A 27,341-nucleotide genomic window follows, 5' to 3' on the forward strand; every position below is an offset into this window, starting at 1 on the left:
TAGCTGCATCCATGTTATCGCAAGTGGCGGGATGTCATTCTTTTTGATGACTGAGTAATATTCCGTTGTCTATATAAGCCACAGCTTCTTTATCCATTCATCCCTTTACAGACTCTTGGGCTATTTCCAGAATTCGGCTCTTATAGATACTGATGCTATAATCATTGGGGTGCATGTGCCCCTTCGAATGAGTATTTCTGTATTTTTTGGGTAAATACCTAATAGTACATTTGCTGGATCATAGGGTAGCTCTAATTTTAACTTTCTGAGGAAACTGTACTATTTTCCACGGTGGCCGCACCAGTTGCATTCCCACCAAGAGTGCCAGAGGATTCCCCTTTCTCCTCATCCTCACCAACATTTACTGTATCTTGTGTTGTTATTTTAGCCATTTTGACAGGTGCAAGGTGATATCTCATTGTGGTTTTGATTTGCGTTTTCCCGATGATAAGTAATGTTGAGCATCTTTTCATGTGTCTGTTGGCCATCTGGATGTCTTCTTAGGAGAAATATCTGTTCATTTCTTCTGACCATTTTGTAACCACATTATTCTTTTTTGGGGGTGTTGAGTTTTTATAAGTTCTTTACATATTTTGGATACTAACCCTTTATCAGATATGTCATGTGCAAATACCTTCTCCTATTCTACAGGTTGCCTTTTAGTCTTGTGGATTATTTCCTTCACTGTACAAAAGCTTTTTATTTGGATCAAGTCCCATTAATTTATTGTTGCTTTTGTTTCCCTTACCTCAGGAGACATACCTAGAAAGAAGTTGCTGTGACCGACATCCAAGAAGTTGCTGTGACCAACATCCAAGAAGTTACTGCTTGTGTTCTCTTCTAGGATTTTAATAGTTTCAAGTGTCTTATATAGGTCTTTTATCCATTTGAATTTGTTTTTGTATGTGGAGCAAGAAAGTGGTGCAAGAAAGTTTCTTTCTTCTACACGTGGCTGTCCAGTGTTCCCAGAACTGTTTGTTGAAGAGATTGTCTTTTCCCCCACTGGAGAGGCTTTCCTGCTTTTGTTAGTTGATCATACAGTTGTCGGCCCATTTCTGGGTTTTCTGTTCTGTTTCATTGATCTGTGTGTCTATTTCTGTGCCAGGCCCAATTTCTTAGTTTCGATCAGTATATTTGGTTGTGTACAACATTGACATTAAGGGAAGTTAGACGCAGGATGCACCAGAATTCCCTGCAGTGCTTTTGTAACCATTCCATACATCTTAGTCACCTTAATATAAAAAGTTAAAAAAAAATAATTTGGTTTGTTCTGCCAGGCTCATTCGTTTTGCCTTTTCAACTCCAGCCATCCACCGGTCTATCAGCAAGTTTGCTTATAATTTCTGAGGTCATTCTACACCCCTGACAACACGTTTGATGCCAGGGACCTGCTGATGCCCCTGCCTTGGCAAGGCTCAGCAGAGACCCGTGGCGTGGGGTCTGGAGCTTGACGAGGGGAACCATCCTGAATTGAGGAACCACGTGGGATCCCTGGTGTGATGAAACCTTTCCTCTCTTTGCACTTGGGAAGGCTTGTCAGGGTCGGTTGCAAACTTCTCCCGTCCTTTGCTCGTTACAAAGAAAAGCCCAACAGTGATCTCTCCTTATGTTTTCCTAGCATGACTTTTTTCACCCTCTTCCTAGTTGATATGTAAGAAATAAAGTTCTGGGGGGTATTGATTTCATCACATTGTACAGGAGAGGACCCAAGCCTTCCAGCAGCGCTTGGACTGCAGCATCTGGATTTCTCCGTATTCCTGGACAGTCACTGAGGATCACGAAGTAGTTCCGACAGCCAAGAAAACAGTGAGGCGTTCCCAGGGGAGTTTCTCGGAGTCGGGAAGGACATGCCCCACATTTCCTCCCCTGCCTTGTAATGCTCTCCACTCCTTGTAACCCATGGACATGGCCTCAGTTTGAGAGAGAGAGAGAGAGAGAGAGAATACGAAGGGAAGAAAAGAAGAGAAAAGTGAAGAGAAAGGACGGAGGGGAGAGAAAGAAAGAAAGAAAAAGAAAAGGAGGGAGGGGGAGGGGAGGAAGACGAACCTACACTTCTAGACATCGGGGCTATCCAACCGCTCATCTCCCACGTAGCTCGGCCTCCTGAGGTTAATAGAGTCTCACAAGTTACCGCACAAGGATTGATTTTTCTTCAACAAATAACCTCAGAAACCCCAAGGCCCGAGGCGAAGGGAGGGGCATCTCAAGTTCAACAACGTGGATCCTGTCTATAAAGACTCCCTGCCGATCCCGAAGCGCTCTACACAGGGCTGGGGCACGGAGGAAGCGCTGCCACAACATCTTCAGGCGCAGACACCTCACGTCAGTCCCTGAACCCCTCAACGTGGCCAAAAATAAGAGGGTTTGACACCTCCTGCGCTCCCACTGCCACCCACTTCTGCACTATCTCAGTGGTCAATGAGGGTTTGTTTCCAGCCCTTCTGCCCTCGGCATCAACGACAGTCCGTAGGGCGTACATGATTGGGATAAGGGACTCAGAGGGAACTTCTGTGTGATCGGTCCTGAATCTTGTCACCCACACTTCACAGGACAGCCCAGAGCAGGGGGCCCATCAGGTCTGCTCCTGGACCCTCAAGGAGGCAGCCAAGGTGACAACGGTCAAGGCTTCCGGAAACAACACAAAGAAGCCGCCCACATGTATAAGGATTCCACTGCATAATCAAAGTAGATTTATTTCTGAATTACATAAGGAGTCATGAAAGAAACACTAACTCTTATGTGATAGGAACAGTAGTAAAATACAGTACACAGGAATGTCACTTGAACGATACCAAGACAACAGTACGATAGCCAACGGAAAATAGCGACTTTAAATACAAAGGAGAAGCTATTTAATAGGAAATTTTGTTGATAAGAAAAAATATATGTCCCACGTTCTTTATTACATACTGTACAAAATAAAATATTGCACCTTTAAGTCATATAATAAATATGTACAAAGAGCATCTTACAAACGATCTTTCTTTTAATTTAAAAACCTTCCCCAACCAAGTGTGACTGAGGACCAGCGCCCCACGGGCTGTGTGTGCCCATCACGTCCCCATCCTTCCCGGCCACCAAACCCTCCGCATACAGTAGTGCTCATTGTCAGTGTCGGCGAGGCTGAACTTAGAACACGACAGCTGGTGCTCCGAATACGCGGCAGAGAGACCAGCAAGCTTGCCCACGGACAGATCCAAAGCCCAAGCGCACTGTTCGCTTCTCTGTGATCAGGGCCTCGGTCCCGCACAACCTGCTTCGGGGACGCCGTGGCCAACGGACTGCCGGCGGCACGGGATGCTGACCGAGGGAGAATGGCTGCGTCCTTGGGGCCGTGGGCCATCCAAAGCCAGAACCGCTGGGGATGTTGGGGAAAGCACCCCAGAACTGAATCAGTGTCAGAACGTCACAACTTCATGCAAGCCCCAGACTCCTTTGACAGAAACAATTTAGTCCCAATTTACTCTCCACCCGGGCACCATCACCAACACCAGCACCGGCGCCAGTCTGAACGCAACCCAACGCAACCCAGCTCGGCCTCTCGCTAACCCCCAACGCCAACTCTAGCCTTGACCCTAACATACCTTCCCCTCTCACTTCACCCAATCCTCAGACTAAAATGAACCCTACACTTACCCACCAAATCCTAGCTCTGACCCCTAGCCCTCCTGTAACTTCTAGCCCAACCCAAATCCACTTTGGATTTACCGGTCTGAATTAAAACACTTATTCACAATAATTCTTTTCAATCACCATGTTTGCTATTTGGATGACTTTCTTAGAACCATCAGGATTATAAGAAATAAAAACCCTGAAATAGAAAATCCTCAGGAGTACGATTTTAGGCATAAATTAGGTCCAATAAGGCTTTGTTTTTTTTGTTTGTGTGCAAGAGAAGAGTGCTCAGAAAAAGTCTCATTCACAGCTCTTAAAAGAAAGCTTTGAATACATTTCAAAATCAGTAGAAAAGGTGAACGTGCCCTCTCCTTTGATTTCAGAGATGCCTCATCTGGTCACAGATCTCCATAGTTGTGGAATTGGTGGCAATGTCTACTCTGGGCTTTCATCCCCGGGTTCTGTAAGAGCAAAGACAAGATGCCACCCGCCCCCCCCCCCACTCCCAGGGTCCTTGGATCAGTCGGTGCCATGAGCGTGGCCACAGGGACCGCTTCCTCTTCACAGACTAGACTTAAGGACCCATCAAAATGCCACCTGCACCACTTAGGCCAGGGCTTCCAAAGTGTAGATGCCTTATCAACAGGCTGAAACCCTAAAACTCGAGAGAAGAGGAGATCATCAGTTGCCGCATGCCCGTCACGTCTTCAGGACGTCCTACCCTCCACCCGTCTACACATACAGGAAAAAGCAGCCTGTGACATCGCACTGGGGATCTGGGCAGTTTCCCTACTAGGAGGGCACGGGGAGGGTCCCAAGTGCAAGAGCACACCTGCCACGGTATGTTTGATCGTCCCGGAACAGATCATCTCAAAGAGCTGTGATCAAAAACCGGCCACCAGGAAAACGTAGGACATCCCACCAGTGGCGAGTTCACAACGACCCCTGAATGCAGAATCTAGAGTTTTGAAAGAAATAACATGCTTCTGAACCAGCTGCGTCGGGGGAAAGAGCTTTTCCGTTTGGGTTGTCTTCACAGCAGCATTCCGATCCCGCCACACGTTTACCCTTCTTGACACGACTGACAGCACCTCTGCTTGTAGAGATCGAGCGAACACAAGCCGAGATGCTTCACGAACACACAGTAGTGAGTTGTGTCTGAGCAGTCTCCTGCGGAAAAGGGAAAACAGAGATACCCACTGAATACACAGCTCACCAGAGAAGGAGTTACAAAAACTGAAAAAATAAAACCCTTTGAGTTTATTACAAGCCTAACACTGAAATCACGGAGCGAGCTGGAGAAACCCGGGCTTGGGTTCACGGCCCAGGGAATAGAGTCACGGGCACGGTGACAGCGCCAGGCGGGGCAGGTGGCAGCTGCATCTGTGGGGAGCCCAGTGGCATGGATAGAACTGTTCGATCACTACATCCTACACCTGAAACTGTGCAACCTGTACATCAGCCAGACTCAGAAAAAAAAAACTGAAAAGCAACCCCATTAAGCTCGGGATGGAGGCACGGCCCTACACGAGAGCCAGAAACTCACGGGGCTCACTTCTCATCCAGGCCACGTGGCCTCACCCTGCTCTCCGGGGCCTCCCAGCCCTTGTGGCCCACGCTCCTCCTCTCAGTGCTGAGAACAGCAGGGCTGTGGACCCTTGGAAAACGGATAAATGGGATGGACCTGCTCCTTAGCAAAATATATTTATGATGAAGTTTTATAAAAATGATATAACAATTATAATATACATAATACAGAAACGTGTGTCCATGAACATATAGAGTATTAAAACAATATAATGTATATATAATATATTAATAATATAAACATCTATGCCAAGAATCCCTGTCCTAGCTGAGGAGACCGCCCTCCGGGCAGAAGGGGAGTGCGGTGAGGCGGTCAGACGTGGGGACAAATCCATCATAGCCAATGCCGCCGACACCCACGGGATTCTTACATGGCCGGTCAGCGGGGACACCAAATAGGCTGCCCCCCGCCTCCCCCCAGCCCCTCGCCCAGGTCTGGCTGAGACGAGGCTGCCGGCCGGCGGTGGTGCCTGAGAGGGGTACGTACTCTCACAGGAAGGCCCCAGACAGTGCCGCCAGGAAGCCGGTTTCTTCCTCTGCACACAGTGTCTCTCGGCCACGGGTCTGCAGCTCTGGGAGCGGACGCACTCGACCTTCCGGGACTGGAAGCCTCGGCCGCAGGCCGCCGTGCAGGGCCTCCAGGGGCCCGGGCGCCAGCACACGTCGCAAGCCCCCGATGAGCAGTTCCTCCTCAACGTGGGTCTGAAAGAGAAAGAAGGGAAAAGACAAGGGAAAGAAGCAGAGAGTGGAAATGGGAGAGGTGGGGAGTCACTCCCCGCTGGGACAAGCCTTTCTGTGTACTTGAGCTCTGAGCCACGAAGGTTTCAGGATTAGGACCGGACTCGTCAGATGCATGATTTGCAGGGTGCATGGTGGGTGGCGCGCGCGTGACCAGGACAGAGAAGCCAAGCACACGTGTCCATTCGCTTCCCACACTGAGTCAGGACACGCGTCTCACAGGACCGGCTGTCGTGAGAAGCTGGGGCAGGTCAGCTCCGGCAAGGAAGGGAGGAACGGCTCACATTCAGCCACTTCGGACGTGCTAACGACACACAGACGGTTGTGCTTATCAAAGCACATGGGGGAGGTTCGGGTAAGAGTGTCACATGTGTGGGAGCGAGCTGGTCTGCTAAGGGGCGGCACTCAGAGTTGGCCACACGGTGAGTTGTAGTCAGATTTAACACGGGCTGTCCGGGGACAGGGATCTGTCTCTGGTTCCTTACCCTGGCAAACCGGACAGACAGCTGGCGCCCTCGACTCTGGAAGTTATCTAGCCTAGAAGAGACAGCCAGCTTGGTGGACACACTTTGGGGTGCGTGACCTTGTTCCCCGTGGCAGGGGTCCTGGGCGATATCGCGCCCCTACACGGAGCTCTCTCCCACCCCACAGGTGACTGGGAGAGAACCTCGGCTTCACCGAGCTGCCTCAATGACAGTCCTTATTCGAGGAATGTGGAAGGTGCTGGAATAAGACCGCAATCACGACGTCTGGAGATCACGAAAGCCATATTCTGCCACATGGGCCAGAGAACCAGAAACAGAAAATTCAGGAAAATAACAAAGAAGGATGCGAAACACCAAGAGCTGCAGAGGCCAGAAGAGAAAAAAACCCCAACAGCTTCTCATTTCGTGGTCTCAGTGCTTCCCGGGGTCTGACGGCATCCGCCCTTTGAATTCCTGAGGCATTTTCGTATTCCTGGAAGAGGCTCCTTACCAGCACACGGGATCTGAAAGGAGCGCAGGATCGCCGCTGGAAATGGAGTAAGATGGAGAAACTGTGTTGACCTGACCGGCTTCTGGCCCTTACAGAGTTGGAAGCAGTACTAAGAGTGGCCCATAGGGGGAGACTCCATCAAAAGGTTTGTTTGAACAACAGGGTCACACCATATTAGGGTTTTACCAGGGAAGAGAGGAGGGTATCCTGTTCATTTACAGGGCTTTTTTCCCCCCAGTGGGTGTGAATCCTAGGGGACAAAAGGGTAGTTGCTTTGGACAACCAGGCATAGAGCCAGTACTCCTGGCCCTACCCCTCATGCAGAGATGAGCTCTTTCTACCGAAAAAAGGTGAATATTCACAGAAAACACCAAAAAAAGTATTTTAAAAGGATGCCAAATGGTGCACAAGTGTTGGGTGGTCCCATCGGAATAGGAAATCGCCCACTTTTCTCGCATAAGTCATTCTGAGTTGACTTTTGCTGTTTCCAGCCCCAAGAACCCTAACACACAGCCACCTCCGCTCTGACAGAAGGCAGGGCTGGCGGGAAGGCAGAAGGAGCCCCAGGGCTTACAACAGAGGAGAGGACGCAGGGAGCCAGAGAGCCACGTGGCAGCCGTAGCTCCAGGGCCTGGTCCCTGAGGTCTTGTGAAGGGAAGGTGGGTCCAGCACAGCCCATGTCCTCGGGGCCGGGACAGGACAGGGGACGGGGCTGCCCCTGCTAGGGGGACACAGTCTGGGCACTGGTGCGACGCACATGTGTGCACGGGCAGCTCAGCTGCTCTCCCGTGTGGCAGGAAATCACAAGGTCACCCTGTTGCCACTAGAGTTCCCCCATGTCCCGACCCTGCTCAGTGGAGCTCCTCCCCGACCTCACACAACCCTTCACCATCAGCCACAGGCTCGCTCCTTCACACACTTCCATGTTTCCTGTTCAGCTCTGCAAATCTTTTTCTTTTTTAAAAAAGATTTTTATTATTTGAGAGAGAGAGAGAGAGAGCACAAGAGCAGGGGAGAAGGGCAGAGGGAGAAGCAGGGAGCCCGATGCGGGACTCGCTGAGCAGGGAGCCAGATGCGGGACTCGGTCCCAGGACCCCAGGATCACGACCTGAGCAGAAGGCAGATGCTCAACCAACTGAGACAGACAGACGCCCCCACATCTTTTTCTCTAAAGCCCCATTTGACAGTATATTGAGCCCCTCCCGTGCTTTCTAGTATGTTTCTACCTCCTGTTCTCGCTGCCCTCGGTTGGACAGCGCTGGCACATCCACAGTGTGTCCCGAAGGAAGGAGGCCGTGGCTGGAGCGCCGAGAGAGGCGGGGGTGAGGTCTGGGGTGGGGCTGTCAAGGGAGGAAAAGGGGGCGCCTGGGTCCTTGATTTCAGCTCGGGTGGTGATCTCGGGGTCATGGGATCGAGCCCTACATCCGGCCCCCTGCTCAACAGGGAATCTGCCTGAGATTCTTTCTCTCTCCCTCTGCCCCTCCCGCATGTCCCCGCTACCCCGTATCTCGCTCTCTAAAAATAAATCAGTCTTTAATAAATAAATAAATAAATAAATAAATAAACAAAGGGAGAGAGGAGTTGACCGTGTGGCGTTTTCTAGGCCACACTGCAGACTTTGGTCACCCTCCTTGCTAAGAGCGAGTGAGGTCTCTAAAGTGGCTTTAATCTGTCGGGGAGGTGGGGTGCCGAGGTGGTGCGATCCGATTTGACTTTGGAAAGGACCGCTCAGGCTGCAGGGTGGGGACTGGGCAGGAAAGGACCAACAGGTGGAGGGGGACCCATGGGATGGCTCGGCTACAGGCCATCACGGCAGAGATGGGTTCGAGAACATAATACAAGGAACCAAAATGTATATAAAAACTTATTGGGGGGCGCCTGGGTGGCTCAGTGGGTTAAGCCTCTGTCTTCGGCTCAGGTCATGATCTCAGGGTCCTGGGATGGAGTCCCGCATCGGGCTCTCTGCTCAGCGGGGAGCCTGCTTCCTCCCCCTTCTCTCTGTCTGGCTCTGCCTACTTGTGATCTCTGTCTGTCAAATAAATAAATAAAATCTTAAAAATAAAAGTTATCAGAGGGGCGCCTGGATGGCTCTGTCCGTTGAGCATCTAACTCTTGATTTGGGCTTAGATCATGATCTCAGGGTTGTGAGATCAAGCCCGTGGGGAGCTTGCTTAATATTCTCTCTCTCCCTCCGTCTCTGCCCCTCCCCTCTGCTTGTGGGCACATACATGTGCTCTCTGTCTCTCTCTCATTCATTCTAAAAAAGAAAAAAAGTAATCAGAAAAATACAAATTATAATAGGATGTGATTTTTTACCCATCAGATTGGCAAAATTTTAAAGACTGAAAACCCATTGGGGTGCCTGGGTGGCTCAGTGGGTTAAAGCCTCTGCCTTCGGCTCAGGTCATGATCCCGGGGTCCTGGGATCGAGCCCCGAGTTGGGCTTTCTGCTCAGTGGGGAGCCTGCTTCCTTCTCTCTCTCTGCCTGCCTCTCTGCCTACTTGTGATCTCTGTCTGTCAAGTAAGTAAATAAAATCTTTAAAAAAAGAAAAACAAAAAAACCCATATAATGTTCATGAAAAGGGGGAACCCTCATGCACTCTTGGTAGAGACGTTCTGATGGTAACTTAGCAGTATCAGAATGAACAGGCCTGTCAATTCAATCCTAAGCTGTACCCAAAACATAGCTGTTAGTGGATAAAGATATATGTTCTAAGATGTTTACTACAGCATTTGTTTGGGATAGGAAAAAAAAAAAAAAACCTGAAACACACAAATGTCCATCAGCAATGGAATGAGATAAAAATGTTGAAAAGAGCAAAGGGAATCTTACGTACCAAGATCGGGGAAAGTCTATAATGTACGGATAAGGAGAAAAAGCAAGTTTCAGAAAAGTACATCAGGTGCACTAAAAAAGAAAGCTCAACGCGTGTACACGCTTGTGCCATCCGCCTGTCTTTGAGAATGCCAGATGAGACCTCTGGGGTGATCCGTGTCGGTCTGTGTGTGGTCTCTGTCTGCTCAGCAAAAGACAAAGCTAGGCTGTCTATTGAGAGAGAGGGAAGCTGTTCCGATCATTTTCCACTTGAGGAAAACAGGTCCGGCTGGGGTTGTGTTGTGGGGAACAGGAAACACAGCGGACTCTGCGTTGCCAAACCTTACTGAAGGCTCAGAATGGACACGGAGCCAACTGTCAAGGTCATCTCGTTTTCTCCGGCAGCACTCAGGGTGGGGAGGAGAGAGAGGGAGTCATATTCTGAGCATCCTCTGTGACCCAGGCTGCATAGATGTTTCAGACCAGCCAACTCCTCGAAACCTCCCAACCATAGTTTTGCATGGACCGTAATACCCCAGTGGGTAGACTAGACCCTGGGTGGCCTGGGTCATCTAGGAAGAGAGCAGGAGAATCCCACATTCCCTCCTTAGCACGCTTTCTGGCTCTCCCTCCATTTCACACTGGCTGGGGCGCGCTCCTCCGGGACGATGGAGTCACCAGGCAGAAGGAGCCCAGGTCTCGGGGTGACCTCACGGAACAGCGCCCCTCGGCCCCAAACTGAGCACCAGCTTTGACTCCTACACAAGAGAAAAGCAAACTCTTTTTGTGTTTAAGTCCCTTCCCAAGGTAAAAGCTTGTTTCATTCTGCTGCACCACTGTGCCCGCCTCCTCGCCCGAGGTTTCCAGGCAGAGGAATACACCGTCTGCGGCAAACACTGGGAAGATTTAAGCTGTAAACCTCAGTGAAATATCATTAGGCTTGACCAACTTTGGCTACGGAGGGAAAAATGCCTGTCCTCAATGCTACTCTTTTTTTTGCTCTTTGGGGTGTCCCTGTCCAGATATGTTTCATGTCTACATCACGTGTAATTAGAACAGTGGATACTAGTGACTCTTCCAGCCTAACGCACGCTGCCGGGGACGGCACTGTAAGAGAGTGTCCCTGCTAGGAACTGTCGGTTGTGAGAGGTCGTGGACGGGAGGGTCATTCCACTGTCAGGAAGTCACAGCCGCGGACTGGGGCAGGAGAGGGTTCGTGCGGCCCCGGGGCAGGTCGGTACCTCTTTCTGTCATCACAGCGGGGGTCAGAGCTGTTGTGCGGTTGACAGACTTCGTGTTGCGGCTGCAGCCTCCCCGTGCGACCCAGGCAACGTGTAGGACACTGGAACAGAAGCACAAAGCAGGAGACACCACTGTGAGCCCATGAGTGCCGTGGTGCCAAGACCATGTGCTGAGATGGGGCCGGGGGTCCCCAGGGAAATCAGGTTGGGTGGAAGCTCGGCTCTGGGGCCAGACCGCCTTCCCTCAGCATCTTCCTCCTCCTCTACACCGCCCCCCCACCCCGCCTGCCCCAGAAACTTAGAGCACCTCTGGGGAGAAGGGAGAAGGAGGGGGCCAGTCTGGAACGGACAGGGCTTAGGTCCAACAATGACATTGCTTCAAACCATAAGCAACTGCCAAATTTGGGTTTTCCTGCTCTGAGCAAAAGCGGAGGCTTCTGGGTGAAGGTGAGTTCAAGTATGGGAAAAAAAATTCTTTTCTGATGCGGTTCTTAATTTCCATGTAGTCCTAATACATATTAATGTTTCCTTATACTCTGTTTTATGCTTGAAAAGGCCCTTCCATCACTCTGGTTCGAATTCCCTTCACCTTCCTGGTCATGTCCTCCGTACCACAAAAGTTTTCAATTTCTACATCGCCCAACGTATCTGTTTTTGTTGTTGTAGCTTGTGTTATAGGTGTCGTCTCTAAAAAGACATTTCCTAACCCAAGGCATGCTGATTTATGTCTACATTTATTCGAAGAGCTTTATAGGGTTAGCTCTTAAATTTAGGTCTTTGATCCACTTTGAGTTAACTTTTTTGCATATGGCAGAAGCCAGGGGTCCAACTTCAGTTTTCTGTGTGTGTGGATACCCAGGTGTCCAGCACTATTTGTCACAGAGATTAGTCTTTCTCCATTGAATGGTCTTGTCACCCTTGTAGGAATCCAACTATCACAGATCTAGAAATTTCTCTCTGGACTGTGAATTCTATTCTGGCCATCTGTATGTTTAGCCTCTGTCAGTACCACGCTGTCTTGATTGCTACAGTTCTGTCGTAAGTTTTGGAACCAACGAGTTTGAGCCCTCCAACCTTGATCTTGTTTCCAGATTGATTGGGCTATTCTGGATTTTAGGACTTTATTTACTCATTCAACAGATGGAGAGAGATCACAAGTAGGCAGAGAGGCAGAGAGAGAGGAGGAAGCAGGCTCCCTGCTGAGCAGAGAGCCCGATGTGGGGCTCGATCCCAGGACCCTGAGATCATGACCTGAGCCGAAGGCAGAGGCTTAACCCACTGAGCCACCCAGGCACCCTCTCCATATGAATTTTAGAATCAGCTTGTCAACTTCTGCAGAGAAGCCAGCTGGGATTTTTTGTCTTAAATCTGCAGATCAATTTGGAAAGCATGGTCAGCTTAACATTAAGTGTTCTGATCCATAAATATGGGATGACTTTCTGATCTTCTCTCATTTCCTAAAGGAACCTCTTGTAGTTTAAGTTTTTTTTGTTGTTGTTTTAAACCATTCTTCTGCTATGGTTAATTACCTTGGAACTTTAAAGCCACTTAACATGGGTCTGTCCTCTCATTCCACTGCATGGCTCGGGCTCACTTCTACATGAGCGCTGCATTATTTTCCTTACATCAGATAACACCAGCTAAAGAAGGTCTGTCCACCCGTCCAGTAAGTTGTTTTTCCTAAAAATTTCCTGCGCTCATTTGTTCTCCCATATGAATGTCAGAATTCCCTTAAGCTCCAAAAAAGAATTCTACTGTAGTCTTCGTTGGAATTATATTATGTGTTTCAGTTCATTTAAGAGAGCAGACACAGACGTCTTTACAGTATGGAGCATACCGCTGTCTGTCCTACTTCTACTTTATGTGTTTCAACAGCCTGTTCTACTTTTCTTTATGGGGTTTTGTTTTGGTTAATTGTATGTGTCTGCTTGGCGGGGCCATGGTGTGCCCAGGTATTTGGCCAAGTGGTATTCCAAGTGCTTTTGGGAGGATGTTTCTGGAGGAGATTAACCTCTAAATCAGTACTCAGAGGAAAGCCGATGGTTTTCTCCAGTGTGGGTGGGCCTCACCTAATCAGTTGATGGATGGCCATCAAAACCCCTGACCCTCCTCCAGGTAAGAGGGAATTCCTCCTGACTGTCTTTGAACTGGGCTGTTGGCTTATTCCTGCTTTTGGACTCAAGCTCAAATGCTGGCTCTTCCTGGGTCTGTAGTTCACTGGCTTCTGGGCTAGAATGACACCAGCTTCCTGACTCACCCTGCAGCTCTCAGGACTTGTCAACTCCCAGAACTGCATTAATTCATTAATTCATGCATGCACGCACATGCACGCGCGCACACACACACACACACACACACACACCCTGTTGGTTCTGTTTCCCCGGAGGACCCTGGCTAATGTGGACATATAGATTTGGGTCCCAAGAGGTGTGGTGCTGCTATAACAAGTGTCTACACCTGTGGGAGTGGTTCTGGAACCGGGTGATGGGTAGAGGCTGGGAAAGTTCTGAGGTACATGCCAGAAGAAGCTAGACTGCCTTGAAGGGCACGTTGTTAGAAACAGGGACATTTAAGAGGACCCTGATGAGGTTTCAGGTGGAAGTCAGGAACAAGCTTCTGGAAACTGGAGGAGAAAGGCAATCGTCATTCTCAAATGGGACACTTGCGGCACTTGGGTGGCTCAGCCGGGTAAGCGTCTGACTTTCGGTTTCGGCTCAGATCGGATCTCAGGGTTGGACTCCGTGCTCACTGGGGAGTCTGCCTGAGATTCTCTTTCTCCCTCTGCCCTCCCATCACTCACACACACACACACTCTCTCTTTCTAATAAATAAATAAATAAAGCTTAAAAAAATAAAACGGCAAAAACTTGGCCAAATTGCGTTCTAGTGTTTTGTGGATGATAGAACTTGCAAGGAATGACAACGGATATTCCGCTAGGGAGACTTCTAAACCAAGAGCTCAGGGTGGCACCTGGCTTCCCCTTCATGCTTGGAGCAGAATGTGCGTGGACAGATAAACTGAAGGAATCATGAAGCGAAAAAGGAATCGTAACTGAAGGAGCCGGAAAATTCCCAGTCCATCTGTATTTTGAAGAATGAGGAAGTACGTTCCGGAAGGAACGCTAAGGGTACGGCTGGACCATCCCTCCTTAAGGAGACCCCCTCCCCCAGGAGCTGGTGAGCCAGCCCCGTGGAAGCCAGGAACAGAGACGGGATTGTACTAGGAGAGACCGTGAAGGGATGGTTAAGGGAGGCTTTAGAAGCTGTGGATTCTGCAGGATGGGACAAAACGCTCAGCGGCAAACGTGCTTTATCCTTCAGGAAGAGGAAAGAACGAGCTCCTGTGGCAGGCCTGGCAGGGGATGGTGTGGAGAGGCTGTTTCCTCGATTTCCGGGGCCCCCCACGACCCCGACTTAGTGCTTCCAAAGAGCCACGTGGGGGAGGCTGCGGTCTAGGGCTCTGGGGGTCTGGAGAGCAGAGCACCAAGCCAAAGATTATTCTCGAGTGCCAGGATCTAATGGAATTAGCCCTGCTAGATTTGGGACTTGACGGGGACCCGCAGCCTCTTTCCTTTTCTGATTTCTCTTGTTTGGAAAGGGAATGTCTATCCTCTGCCTGTCGCATCAATGTAGTTTGGAAGTGCGTAACTTGTCTGCTTTCCCGGCTTCACGGGGGAGAGGTATTCTGCGTCAGGACGGCTCGCTTCTTACCCGTTCCTAGTTTAGGTGACGTTTGGTGAGACTTCGGGTTTGAAGTGAGGACGGAATGGGCCAAGACTTCTAAGGATATTGGGATGGGGTGAATGTCCTTTGTGCACAAGAAGGACATGAATTTGGGGGAGGGGGCAGAGGGTGGGATGTTACGGACCAAACTGTGTCCCCTCAACACCTAAACATCTATATGTGGTAGCCCTAAGCGCCTGGTGTGACTGTATTCGGAAACAGGTCTACACGGTGGTATTAAAGGTGAAGTGAAGTCATAGGGTCGGGCCTTTATCTGCTAGAACTGTGCCCTTAGAAGAAGAGGAAGACACACCAGAAATGTGTCTCTCTCTCCCTCTCTCTCTGCACAGAGAAGGGGCCACATGAGGACCCACCGAGAAGACACCGTCTTGAAGCAGAAGAGTGAGGTCCCACAAACCCAACCCTGACAGAACCTTGACCGTGGACTTCCAGCCTCCAGAACTGTGGGAAAATAAGCTTCTGCTCTCCCCAGCACCCGGTCTGCGGTATTTTGTTAAGGTAGCCCTCGCCGATGAGTTAGGTTCCTCGACATTTCTTTAAACTTTTTTTTTGCCCCAAGTATTTTTAATTTTAAAACGTTGTTCAAGGTGCTGTTTGGGATCCGGGTCATGAGACTTTCGCACACTGCTCCTCGGCTCCCTCTCTCGAAGCCCGCTTGCACCCCAGCTGCCCAGGACCAGCCAGTCTTGGAACTTCTGTCCCTGACGTACTCTATTCAAAGAATCCAACTTTGATTCTCCTTTATACTGGAAGACAGTGACTCCCTGATTTCCAAATCTAATCCCTGACGCCAACACATACACTACCTTAGAGAGCAATCAGATGTTTTCCCCCCAAATTAAAAAAAAAAAAAATGTATGAGAAGCAAAGCGATGATTACATTATTGTCACAGCACTAGATCTGTCAGCTGTACCTGGCCCCCCGGTTCAACGACCCACTGGCCACAAGGATGACCGGAACACGGCCTTCTTCCCGGAGGCCTCTCTTTGGGAACACACGCTCCCGGGGACATCAGCTGCGGGGTCCCGTCGGCTTTGGTGCGTTTGCAGGTCACCTGGCGACTGTGGAATCCTTCTCCGCAGGACACAGAGCACTCTGACCACGGGCTCGTGAACCACCTGGAAATAAAAACTACAGCAGCTCAGTGAGGACTGCAAGGTCAGCCCCTGCCGCGAGAGCCTTGAACATCGAGCCTAACACTGACGGTGTGGGGGCTGTCGCGTGTCTCTAGGGGAACGGGTCTCTGCTCAGATGACTCCTGGCTTCCCGTTTGTTCAGGGGAGTGACAGAGGGACCAGGGGAGATAAGGAAAGGCAAGGAACACGGGGGTCTGCAAGGGTACAAGACCTGGAACTCGCCGGGCCCCAGACAGCACAGCTAGGGAAAATTGAGGTGGAAATTTCAAAAAGGTGGATTTCAATTCACTGAAACCAAAGAGGAGAAAATAGTTTTCAAGCACATATGTGCTATTTGCTCTGGGAGATATTCACATCTGATTCCCATTCTTTACGGGGAAGACACCAACGTCCAAAGGGGTAAACGTGTCTCAGTTATGGCCACATAACCATAAACCAGCAGAGCTGGGGTTGGATTCTAGGTTCATCGGACCCTAAGTTCACACTTTCATAGGACGCTCGGAGCCGGATACCATTGGGAGACTGAGTGCTGGGTCACTGCGGATGCTCAGGCTCTGGGGAGTCCCACCTAAGCTGGGCTCTAGGAAGCTCCAAGAGACCACAGACCTGGCAGGGCAAAGAATTATCTCACCGTGGTCACTGAGCTACAGCTGGAATTAGTGCCCCTTTAGTTATAAAGATGCCAGCTGCAAAGTCCAGCAGTATTAGCACTGCCTGTGATTTCATTACCAAGGGAAACCACAGATATTTTCACAAGGCATTACGGCTGCGGCAGGTATCTCAAAACATCCTTTATACTCACCACCGTCCACTTCACGACTAATGCACCGCTGGTGTTAGTGTCTTAACAGAGAAGCAAGTCTACTACTGTATCACCATTTTTAACGTGTCAATCCTCTATATCAATGTTAGTGGTTTCCTTTGTGATCGAGTATATTCTATTTTATAGATTTAAAACCCTCGTCCTGAGAAGGGAGCCCCAGGCTTCTCCAGACGACCAGGGGCGTCCACGGCACAGAGTGAGGAAGGGCCCTCCGTGTGAGAGCCCTCGGGTTACGAGACCTTGAGGGGTCTCTCATAAGTGTGAAAGAGGACGGCCCTTATCCTAGGAGCTTGCACAGGCTAGAGAATACGTAACAAGCACCATGGCTGATACATTTCTTTCCACTTTATAAGTATCAAGATTTGGCCCAACCAGCTGCCCCCAAGTTCCTGGAGCATCAGTTCGATACTTCCTGAGGGACAGAGGACTCAGCGCAAGACCTTCCTCCCAAGAACACGGCGGGTGCCGAGAGCCACGTCAGCCACTGACGGCCACAGCCCTGCAAGAACACGTTCTCAGACATCTGCTTTGTTTGACAGTGGACCCTGCCTCCCGCTACCTTCCCAGGCCCAGCTCAGAGGACCCGGGTAGGCACTTGTACGAGGGTTGTGAACTCTAACAAAGTGTCCATCTCCAGTTGTGCTCCATAAGTGTTATTGCTATCTTATCTTATCTGATCTGATTTTACTTATTTATTTTGTTTTACTGGGGATTCTGGTGCCATTTGGTCAGTTACTTCTAGGGACTCTGTGATTCAATCATTCATTCATTCATCCACACACATCCATGGAGGGCTCACAATGGGGACAGACATGGTGCTAAGTGCTGGAAACAAAGTGCTCTGCAAACAGCTGTGTGTTTACCCTCCTGGGGTGGACACTCTTGCAGGGGACAGACATGGTAAGAACCATGGACATGAGTGATAACAGAATAGGAAACAAATACAGCGCAGGGGGCTGGCTGAGCTTGGGGGGAAGGTAAGGGAGAGTTCTCCTGAAAAGAAATGAACAGAAGTAACTGAACTCAGAGAGGGAACAGTGCTCCAGGCAAGGGGAACAGCATGTGCGGAGCCTCTGAGTCAGAAGAAAGGCACGTCTCAGAGACAAAAAGAGCGTGGAGATCAGATAACCAGGCTGTGACAGACAGAGGGGGCAGCCCGAGGCACAAGCATGGAGGGACTTGTTCTCTCACTCCTGAATTCAGTCAGGCAGCAAATACTCACTGAGCACTGTGTAACTGGTGTAGACATCAGGGTGAACAACATGAGTAAGACAGAGTTAGGGATTTGGGCCTTGGTCTTAAGAACCACAAGAGGTGTTTGAAGGGCTTTAAACAAAGAGGCATCATGGTGAATTTGTGTCTTAAAGATGATTCTGCTCACGCATGGGGAGAGCACTCCAGGTAGGGAGACAAGAATCAGGAGGATTCTGGGCCATCCACGTGAGGGACATTGATGGCGTGAGCTCCTGGGGGTGGGGGAACTGGACAAGAACGGATGGAGGTGACAGACACAGGGGTCTGGGATGCACTGTGTCTGGAAGCCTGGTGGGGGGGTACCCAGTTTGGAAGAGATCATGAGTTTGATTTTGGACATGTTTAAAGGACTGATTTCTAGCTATTACCTAGAAAGGTTATGAACGGTTTTGACCCCCAGGGTGGAACTTAAGGAATGGCACTTGGAACAGGACCTCCAGGGATGCTGGCCTGCGGCGCTCCCTCCAGGCAAACCCATGGGACCGGCTCTGCTAAGGACCACATAGCCCCATGAGTGCAGGAGCCAGATTTGGGTAGCGGTCAAGAGCAGAGGCTCTGAACACAGATCCTCTCGATTTGAATTCTGGCCCTTGTACCTGGAGGGCCTCGGGGGTGCTTTCCCATCTGTGAAGTCTGAGAAACTAACAACGTCTGCCTCCAAGGTGACGGCGAAGTGGTCCGCGCGAGCACTGAGCAGAACGCCCGGCACAGGGTACGTGCTCAGCCCATCGATGTGACGGCGATAGGAAATCCAAGTCACCACGCCTTCCACCCCCAAGCCCAAACCTGGTACTGATACGAAGAGTTGACAACACATACCTTGAGGGGCAGTCCCGGATGTTACAGGGCTGAAACCCGGCCAGCGGCTTCGGGAGGTGTTGGCAAAGGGCCTCGCTCACTTCCTGTCCATCAGCCAGCACACACCGGGGTCTCTGGACTCGGGCTCCCGAGTGGCCGCAGGTGGCAGAACAATGCGTCCAGTTACCGAGCTCCCAAAAAGGCTCTGTGGAAAGGAAGTGAAATGTCATGACAGCTTCGAATGAGATATGATGATAGGGCTGGAGAGGACACGGCCACAGACCACCAGGAGCTGTTTTCTGGTAGACTGCCCATCAGCTGCTTTGAGAAGCACTCAGAGAGTACGCCGTCACCTGGTGGCAGGCCTCTTTCACATTCCAGGCTTCCTCCGCTGACTTACTGTACTCACTGGTGGGAACGGTGGCCAGCACGGGGCCCTTGGACCGCAGCCTGGGAGAGGCATTATTGGAGGCCAGCTAGATCTGCCAGAAAAGTCCCAGAGAGAGGGAGAAGGTGCTCCGTGCAATGGGCTGGCTCCTCGGCTTCCTCCGAGCACGGCCAAGAGGAGGGCGTCTCGGGAGGATACTCTCACCGCTTCCATTTCTCAAATGTGGGCCAGGCGGAGAAATGAAAGACCGTTTCGCAGGGACCCGGGATTAAGCAGTCAGGTTAAAAACGCCTTTCATTCCATCCTTACTTTCCCATTAATTCTTATCTAAACTTCAACTTACTCTTGGAACTGCAGAAATAATTTGTCAGGGAGACATCTGGAAAGGTAAAAATGGGAGTTTCCTTTAGCAAAGTTGAAGCTGATTCCCTCCAGTAATTAGGGCTTTTTAATTGTAGCCTCATTCCAAACAGCCTTTCCCTTCCTTTCTGACACTTGGTAAAAAGATGAGGTACAATACGATGATGACAGATTTGTATGTGGCCACGGAAGGTGCCAGATTTTCCTGTCACAATCACAAGTAATTGATAGCTACCAGCTGTGTCCACAGACTCCCTCCCAGAGCAGAACGGTTTCTTTAACTTATTGTTTTCCAGATTTTCCCTCTGAATTTTGAATTTTTGTCTGAAGTTGCATATGGCAACCTCTGCAAAGCAGAATCCTACATATGTTTAGTTGGCCCCCAGGATGACAGTTTATTCGAAATAAATTTTTTTTAAATGGCCAGGTTTATGGAGAACCTCCTGGGTGAGGGTACTGAATTAGACACCTGGCCATCAGTTTGTCCCTTGATCCTTATGGCCATCCTGTGAACTAGATCAGTTCCATTTGCCAAAGAGGGAAAAAGTGAAGTGACTTGCTCAAAGTCCTTCATCTAGAGCCCAAGTCTGTCAGACCCGACACCTAACACTTTCTACTACGCCATATTTCATGAAGACAACTTGATGCTTTGAGGCAGGAAGCACATCCACCTCTTTAACCACGGGCGGGTTTTTTTTTTTTTTTAAATCGAGGTGTCATTCACATACAATAAATGCTCAGAAATCCGGTGTGCAGTTTCGTGAGTTTTCACACCTGTATGCACTTTTGTAAGCATGATCAAGATATAAAACAATTCAGCTACAAGATACAAACAACTCATCACCCAGAGTTTCCTCCTAATTTGATCTTTAAATTAACTTTAAATTTTTAAACTAACTTTAATCTTCAAATTATTATTATTATTTTTACTTTTTTTAAATTTATTTTTTATTTTCAGCATAACAGTATTCATTATTTTTGCACCACACCCAGTGCTCCATGCAATCCGTGCCCTCTATAATACCCACCACCTGGTACCCCGACCTCCCACCCTCAGATTGTTTTTCAGAGTCCACAGTCTCTCATGGTTCACCTCCCCTTCCAATTTCCCCCAACTCCCTTCTCCTCTCTAACTCCCCATGTCCTCCATGCTATTTGTTATGCTCCACAAATAAGTGAAACCATATGATTATTTTTTTAAAGATTTTATTTATTTATTTGACAGACAGAGATCACAAGTAGGCAGAGGGGCAGGCAGAGAGAGAGGAGGAAGCAGGTTCCCCACCGAGCAAAGAGCCTGATGCAGGGCTCGATCCCAGGACCCTGGGATCATGACCTGAGCTGAAGGCAGAGGCTTTAACCCACTGAGCTACCCAGGCACCCTAATTTTCAAATATTTCAATCAATTATTTTAATCTGAATTATTTTGGTCAATCCCCTTCCCCCACCCAGACAATTACATGTTCATTTCCATCAGATTCACTGTGAGTGTCACCTGCCCTGAGCTTTCATTCATGAGCTCTTTGGCACTGGCTTTCCATTCCATTTCTGAGATTCATCTGTATTGCTGCACATAGTTTAGTGCTGAATAATATTCTATCGTATGAATATACCATAGTTTATCTTGTCTCCTTCTGGGTGCCATGAGGAAGTGAGGGCTGCTGTAAACATTCCTGCACAAATTTGTTTGTGAACATGTTTTTGCTTTTCTTGGGTCACTGCCTGTGAGCGGAATTGCTGGGTCAAATGTTGATGTCGGCTTTGTGAACATGTTTTTCCTTTTCTTGGGTCACTGCCTGTGAGCGGAATTGCTGGGTCAAATGTTGATGTCGGCTTAGCTCTCTTAGAAACTACCACACAGGGGCACCTGGGTGGCTCAGTGGGTTAAAGCCTCTGCCTTTGGCTCAGGTCATGGTCTCAGGGTCCTGGGATGGAACCCTGCATCACGCTCTCTCACGCTCTCTGCCTGCTTCCTCCTCTCTCCCTGCCTGCCTCTTTGACTACTTGTAATTTCTACCAAATAAATAAGTAAAATCTTTAAAAAAAAATAAAAAAAGAAACTACCATGCAGTTTTCCAGAGTGGTTGTACCAGATTGCACACTTCACCACCAATGCCTACGAGTTCCAGTAGCTTCACATCCTTACCCAAATCTGGCATGATCAGTCTTTTGGTTTTCACCATTCTATAAAGCGTGGAATCATTGTGTCTTTGTGGGTTTAACTGTCATTTCCCTGATGCCATCGTGTATCTTCTTTTGTGAGCTGTCTGTGCAAGTATTTTGCCCGTTGTTTTTGGGGGAGAGGGGAGAGTTCATTGTTAACCTGTAGGAGTTCTTTATATACTCTAGATGTAACTTTCTTAATAGACAAATGTTTGGCTTATCTCTCTCCCAGCCTATGGTTTATCTGTTCATATTCTTAATGGTGTCCTTGATGAGAAGATTTTAATAATTGCGATGAGGTTCAATTTGATAATTTTTTTGTCTAATGGTTAATGATTTTGGAAACAAGAGCATTTGAAAAGGAGATCATATTCATTTCCATAAAAGACTTCTCAATGCTTCACATATGTTAGAAATAAACTCTATAGTCTTTTTTTCTTTTAAATTAAAGTATAATGAACATAGAGTGTTGCACTCGTTTCAGTGATTCAATAATTCTATACGTTACTCAGTGCTCACCGTGATACATTCACTCTTGATCCCCTTCCTCTATCTCACCCATCCTCCATCCACCTCCCCTCTGGAAACCCTCCATTTGCTCTCTGTATTGAAGAGTGGTTTTTTTAACCTATTTTGTTCTTTCTTTGTTCATGTGTTTCTAAAATTAGATGTGTGAGTGAGATCATATGGTCTTTGTCTTTCTGTCTATTTCACTTAGCATTATGTCCTCTAGGTCCATCCATGTTGCTGCAAATGGCGAAGTTTCATTTTTTATGGCTGAGTAATACTCCATTATCTATATATCCCACATCTTCTTTATCCAGTCATCTATTGACGGATACCTGGGCTGCTTCCACATCTGGCCTATTGTAAATAATGCTGGTACAAACACATAGGTGCATATACGTTTTCAAATTAGTATTTTCATTCTGTTTGGATAAATACCCAATAGAGGAATTACCAGGCCATATGGTAGTTCTGTTTGTAGGGTTTTGAGGAAATTCCATAGTGTTTTCCGTAGTTGCTGTACCAATTTACCAATATTCCCACCCACAGTACACTGAAGTTCCTTTTTTTCCACATTCTGCCAATACTTGCTATTTCTTGCCTTTCTGATTCTAGCCATTCTGACACGTGTGTAGTGATACCTTATTGTGGTTTTGATTTCCACTTCCCTGATGATGAGTGAGGTTGAGCATCTTTTCACATGTCTGTTGGCCATGTGGATGTCTTCCATGGACAAATGTCTGCTCAGGTCCTTGGCCCATTTTTAATTAGACTATTATTTTGGTGTTGAGCTGTGTAAGTTCTTTATATATTTTGCATATTAACCCCTTATCAGATATGTCATCTGCAAATACCTTCTCCTATTCAGTAGGTTATCTTTTTGTTCTGTTGATTATCTCCTTCACGGTGCAGAAGCTTTTTATTTTGATGTAGTCCTAATAGTTTATTTTTGCTTTTGTTTCCTTTGCCTAAGGATACATATCTAGAAAAATATTTTTACAGACAATGTCATAGAGATGACTGCTTGTGCCCTCCTCTAGAATTTTTATGGTTTCAGGTTTCACAATTAGGTCTTTAATCCATTTTGAGTTTATTTTTATGTATGGTGTAAGAGTGTGGTCCAGTTTCATTTTTTGCATTCATTGTATGATACTGGCACAAAAACAGACAGCTGGATCAATAGACCAGAATAGAAAGCCCAGAAATAAACCCATGCTTATATGGTCCATTATCCTATGACAAAGGAGGCCAGAATATACAATGGGGAAAAGACAGTCTCTTCAACCAATGGTGCTGGGAAAACAGGAATAAACTCTAGTCTTTACCTTGACCTTCAAGCCCTGAATGATCTGGTCCTCAGCCATCCTCCAACTTCATTTCCTATCCCCTTCCTCTATCTCCACTGTGCCCCCATCACATGAATTTTCTTTTTGTTTCTTGAAACACTGAACTAAGCTTGTTCCCAGTTTATGGTCCTTGAACTCACTATTTCCACTGCCAGAAATGCTCCTTCCTTATCTTTGTACATGGATGACTCTATCTCATTGTTTAGGTCTGGGCTCAACTACCGCCTCCTTAGAGAGCTGGTCCTGACTTTCTCCTCCAAAGTGGCTCTGTGAATCACTGTGCTATCTATCACTCTATTTTGCTTCCTTCATAGCACTTACCACAGGGAAATATGTGTTTGTTTCCTTGTTTCTTGTCCATCTCTCCTACTGGAAAGCCAAGCCCATGAGGGTGGGGAGCTCTTCCGTACTGTCCGCTGCCAGGACAGGGAAAGTTATATATTGGGTACTCAAGCAGTATTTGTTCAATTAATAAGTGAGTCTATGGTAAGGATCCGTTGAAGAACTGGCATATTCCAGAATGTGTGCACATGTATGTGCACGTGTGTTTGTGTGTGTGTGTGTGTGTGGGTGTGTGTGTGTGGTGGTTAAACAAGGAAGGTGGTGTTGATAAACAAAATGTTTAAATATTCTGAAGACTTTAATTTTCCCAGCAGTTTTGGCCTCATGAATACTCAATCTTTAAATTAGTTGATTTGAGGGAGTTCCTTGAGTTCATGTTCCCTTCTGCGTGGAATTCCTATCTGCCTTTGTCCATCTGTTTCTCTGCCTGGAATGTTCTTCTTCCTCTTCCCAGAACAAACATCATGGGCTACATGAAAACGTGGTTGCCTTCTCCACAGAGAGTTAGAGCCCCGTCCTTAGTGCTGACAGTGTACTTGGTCATCCTTCTCTTCCAGGACTTGTCCCTCTGCTTCCAAATACCTGTTTACATGACTGCCTCCCTGTATAGACGATGAGCTTCCCAAGGGCTAAGTCAATTCTGTATCCCCAGCCTGGTAAGAGTAGGCATTGGGCAACCACTTGTTGCATGTTCCTGTAGACCGAATGTTTGCATCTCTCCAATATTCAGACGTCAAATCCTAACATCCAGTGAAATGGTCTTAGGTAGTGCAACCCTCAGGAAGTGAGGAGGTCATGAGGGTGGGACCCCCATGAATGCGATTAGTGCCCTTACAGGAGAGGACCCAAGGATCCTCTTCACCCCTTCTGCCACATAAGGACACAGCAAGTGGGCCCTCATCAGACACCCGATCTGGGGCTTTGCAGGCTCCAGAACTGGGAGCAATAAATGTCTATTGTCAGTAAGTCACCCAGTCTATGGTTTTTGTTAGAGCAGCCCAATCAGACTAAGACAAATGCGGAATGAGGGGATAATAGTGCATTTTACAATGGGAGTATTGTGTCTGAAAGAAGAGAAGAAATACATAAAGAGTTCTGGAGAATGATGTCATAAATAACATGAGTGGGTTATGTGAGTGGTGGGTTATGTGAGTGGTGGGTTATGTGAGTGGTGGGTTATGTGAGTGGTGGGTTATGTGAGTGGTGTCCCAACACCATTTTCCTCTTCCATGCCCTCTCTGCATCTGAGATATGGAAGCCTAAGAACTATGGAAGCCTAGAATCCCTACCTGCAGAGTTATCCTCTGGGATGTGTTCTGCAAACGAGAGGCATTTTCTCAAGATTTAAAAGGCCAAAACAATGTAGTTAGTACTATTCCTGTGTAGGAGGTATAACAAAGCATGAAGCAGAATAGTAGCTTCTCCACAGAGAAGCTTCTCCTTCTGTGACTTACTCGCTTCTGAGTCATGGGAATCTGAGATCATCAGTACCTTTTTCCTGTGATTCCAGCATTTCTGATTCTCTTAACTCTACCTCTCCCCCCTGGCCTCCTAAAGAGTTTTGCAAGCTTGAAATACTTAGATTGGGTTCTCCTGACCCAACAGTGATGCATAACAAAGTTAGTAAGTATAGGGAAAAAACTTATGAAAAGAGAAAAGTGAAAGAATTGGTTCCAGAATTCTTAGCAAATCTTCCCTCTGTGAATATTTACCAAGTTGGCAATCATTTCAAAACAGGAAAGCCAATCCCTGTTGTATCACAAATAATGAAGCGTGTTTGGGATATGAGCTCTGCAGGCTTCCTCAGGAATGATTTCTTTATAAAAAATGTTTCAATATGGAAGGAACAAGTTGAACCACAGAAGTCTGAGGGCAAGGGGAAAGCTGGCCTAATGCCTAGGAATCATTTTACTTGTTGAGAAGTGTAAAACATGGAGTCTCGTAGCTAAATCCTTTTCTTTGCAACTCCTCACAAATGGTAAATCCTTAAAAAGTCAAAAGCTCTAACCTGGAGGTAGGGGTTCTCCTGTTGGGTCACTGCTGTCAGTTCCAGCATTGGACACCTGGAGCATATGCTTTTTACGGTCCTTGGGAAATACACTTTTACTGTCCAAATGTCTTTGTTCTGAGAAAAAGAAAGAAAGAAAAAAGTCTTGTTTTCCAGTTAAACAATATCTCCTTCTTGTCCCAGCTTGGGTGTTCTTAAAGAAGACAACTACTAGGAAGTCAGCTCTTTCCAAAGAAATGCTCTGTCCTGGGGGCTTGGGCTCACACAGATCTGGGAGTTACATATGGGTTTGGGTGTGTGGGGGTGCTGTAGGAGTTTAGTTAGAGTAACTCTGCTAACATGGGATATTTCTGCATGTTTTCAGGGTTTATAGCCTGCTAAGGCAGGAAAAAATGGATTCACCAAAATTTCAGAAGGGACTGGAGGCGGCAGCTGAGACTCGCAGAGTTCCTCCACTCAACAGGAGCCTCGGCAGCAAGAGAACGAGCGAGGTTTCATGGCGGACCTCACGTGGGGGGAGTGTGGGCTTTCAGGAAGGCCATGAAGCTTTAAGAGCAGGGAGGTGGAGGAATGCCACGCACTGTTTCGTGTAAGACGTTCTTAATTCCTCAGTCAAGTTAAGTGAAGGCATGAGCTTGGTGGGAGGGACTCCTGAAAGAAGAGGTGTATGGGGCGCAGCTGAGAGATGGCCACGCAGCTTCATGAGTGGAGAGGAGCAGAAGCAAGGAACGAGGCTGGCACTTCTCAGAGCACGGGGAAGACATTCAAGAATCTGACAGGCTTGGCCAAGCCCATCAGTTGAAAATCTTCATTCCAAGATCCCAGAAGACCGTGGGGGCTCTTTGGGAAGGGCCACATGGAGGTACACCAGAGCCTTCCTGATCAGTGATGATGGTCCACAAGGGGTAGTAAGAAGAACGCTCAAAGAGAAGGCTATATATTTGGGCTCCAGGGAAACTTTCTGTGAGTTCTAGATCTCCTCATTCATGCAGTGGGATTAAAAATGACCACCACAACCCTGTGCTCCGGCAAACATCAGAAGAGTTAAAGAACACCGAAGTGTTTTGGGCATGACAAGTGTTCTAACTCCCCACAGTGCCATCTACCACCTGTGCATGTCCCCAGGTGTCTCTAACTGCCAAGAAGAAAAGCCACGGAGAAGGCTCTTTTCCATCATCCTCTTGGTTCTGCAGTGGATTCTATAATAATCTCATACCAGGTCTGCCAACAACTCAGCTTCATTCATCTGTGAAACACTTAATTAACACTCACTACACCTGTCTTAGGTGCTGGTGAGACAAAGAGGAAAAACAAATGATCCCTAGTGTCCATCTGATGGAGTCCTGTCATCAACTCTCAATTGGTTCCAAACCCTGATGGGGAAGAGGAGTATTATTCACTGAGTCCCAAAAGCTCAACAATTTAAAGCCCATTTTGGTGATCAGAATTTTTTGAACTCCAGAAATTATCCCTACAGATAGCAGAAACAGAAGCAGCTTG

The 27,341-nt window shown here is 48.0% G+C and overlaps 1 protein-coding gene across 1 annotated transcript in view; it reads right to left on the bottom strand.

Moving 5' to 3' along the window:
- Positions 1 to 4,230: 4,230 nt before the first annotated feature.
- The window catches only part of ADAMTSL3 (ADAMTS like 3), a 339,850-nt gene continuing 316,739 nt past the window's right edge, over positions 4,231 to 27,341 (bottom strand). Inside the window, exons 25-30 of the mRNA XM_059179851.1 lie at positions 25,842 to 25,958; positions 18,749 to 18,932; positions 15,630 to 15,834; positions 10,972 to 11,072; positions 5,690 to 5,904; positions 4,231 to 4,785 (exon numbers count right to left, since the gene is read on the bottom strand). Coding sequence (XP_059035834.1) covers positions 4,679 to 4,785; positions 5,690 to 5,904; positions 10,972 to 11,072; positions 15,630 to 15,834; positions 18,749 to 18,932; positions 25,842 to 25,958 — 929 coding nt within the window. The 3' untranslated portion in view covers positions 4,231 to 4,678. The remainder of the gene's footprint in view (positions 4,786 to 5,689; positions 5,905 to 10,971; positions 11,073 to 15,629; positions 15,835 to 18,748; positions 18,933 to 25,841; positions 25,959 to 27,341) is intronic.

The sequence above is a fragment of the Mustela lutreola genome, chromosome 7, assembly GCF_030435805.1.
Source record: "Mustela lutreola isolate mMusLut2 chromosome 7, mMusLut2.pri, whole genome shotgun sequence".
NCBI classification, from domain to species: Eukaryota; Metazoa; Chordata; class Mammalia; order Carnivora; family Mustelidae; genus Mustela; species Mustela lutreola.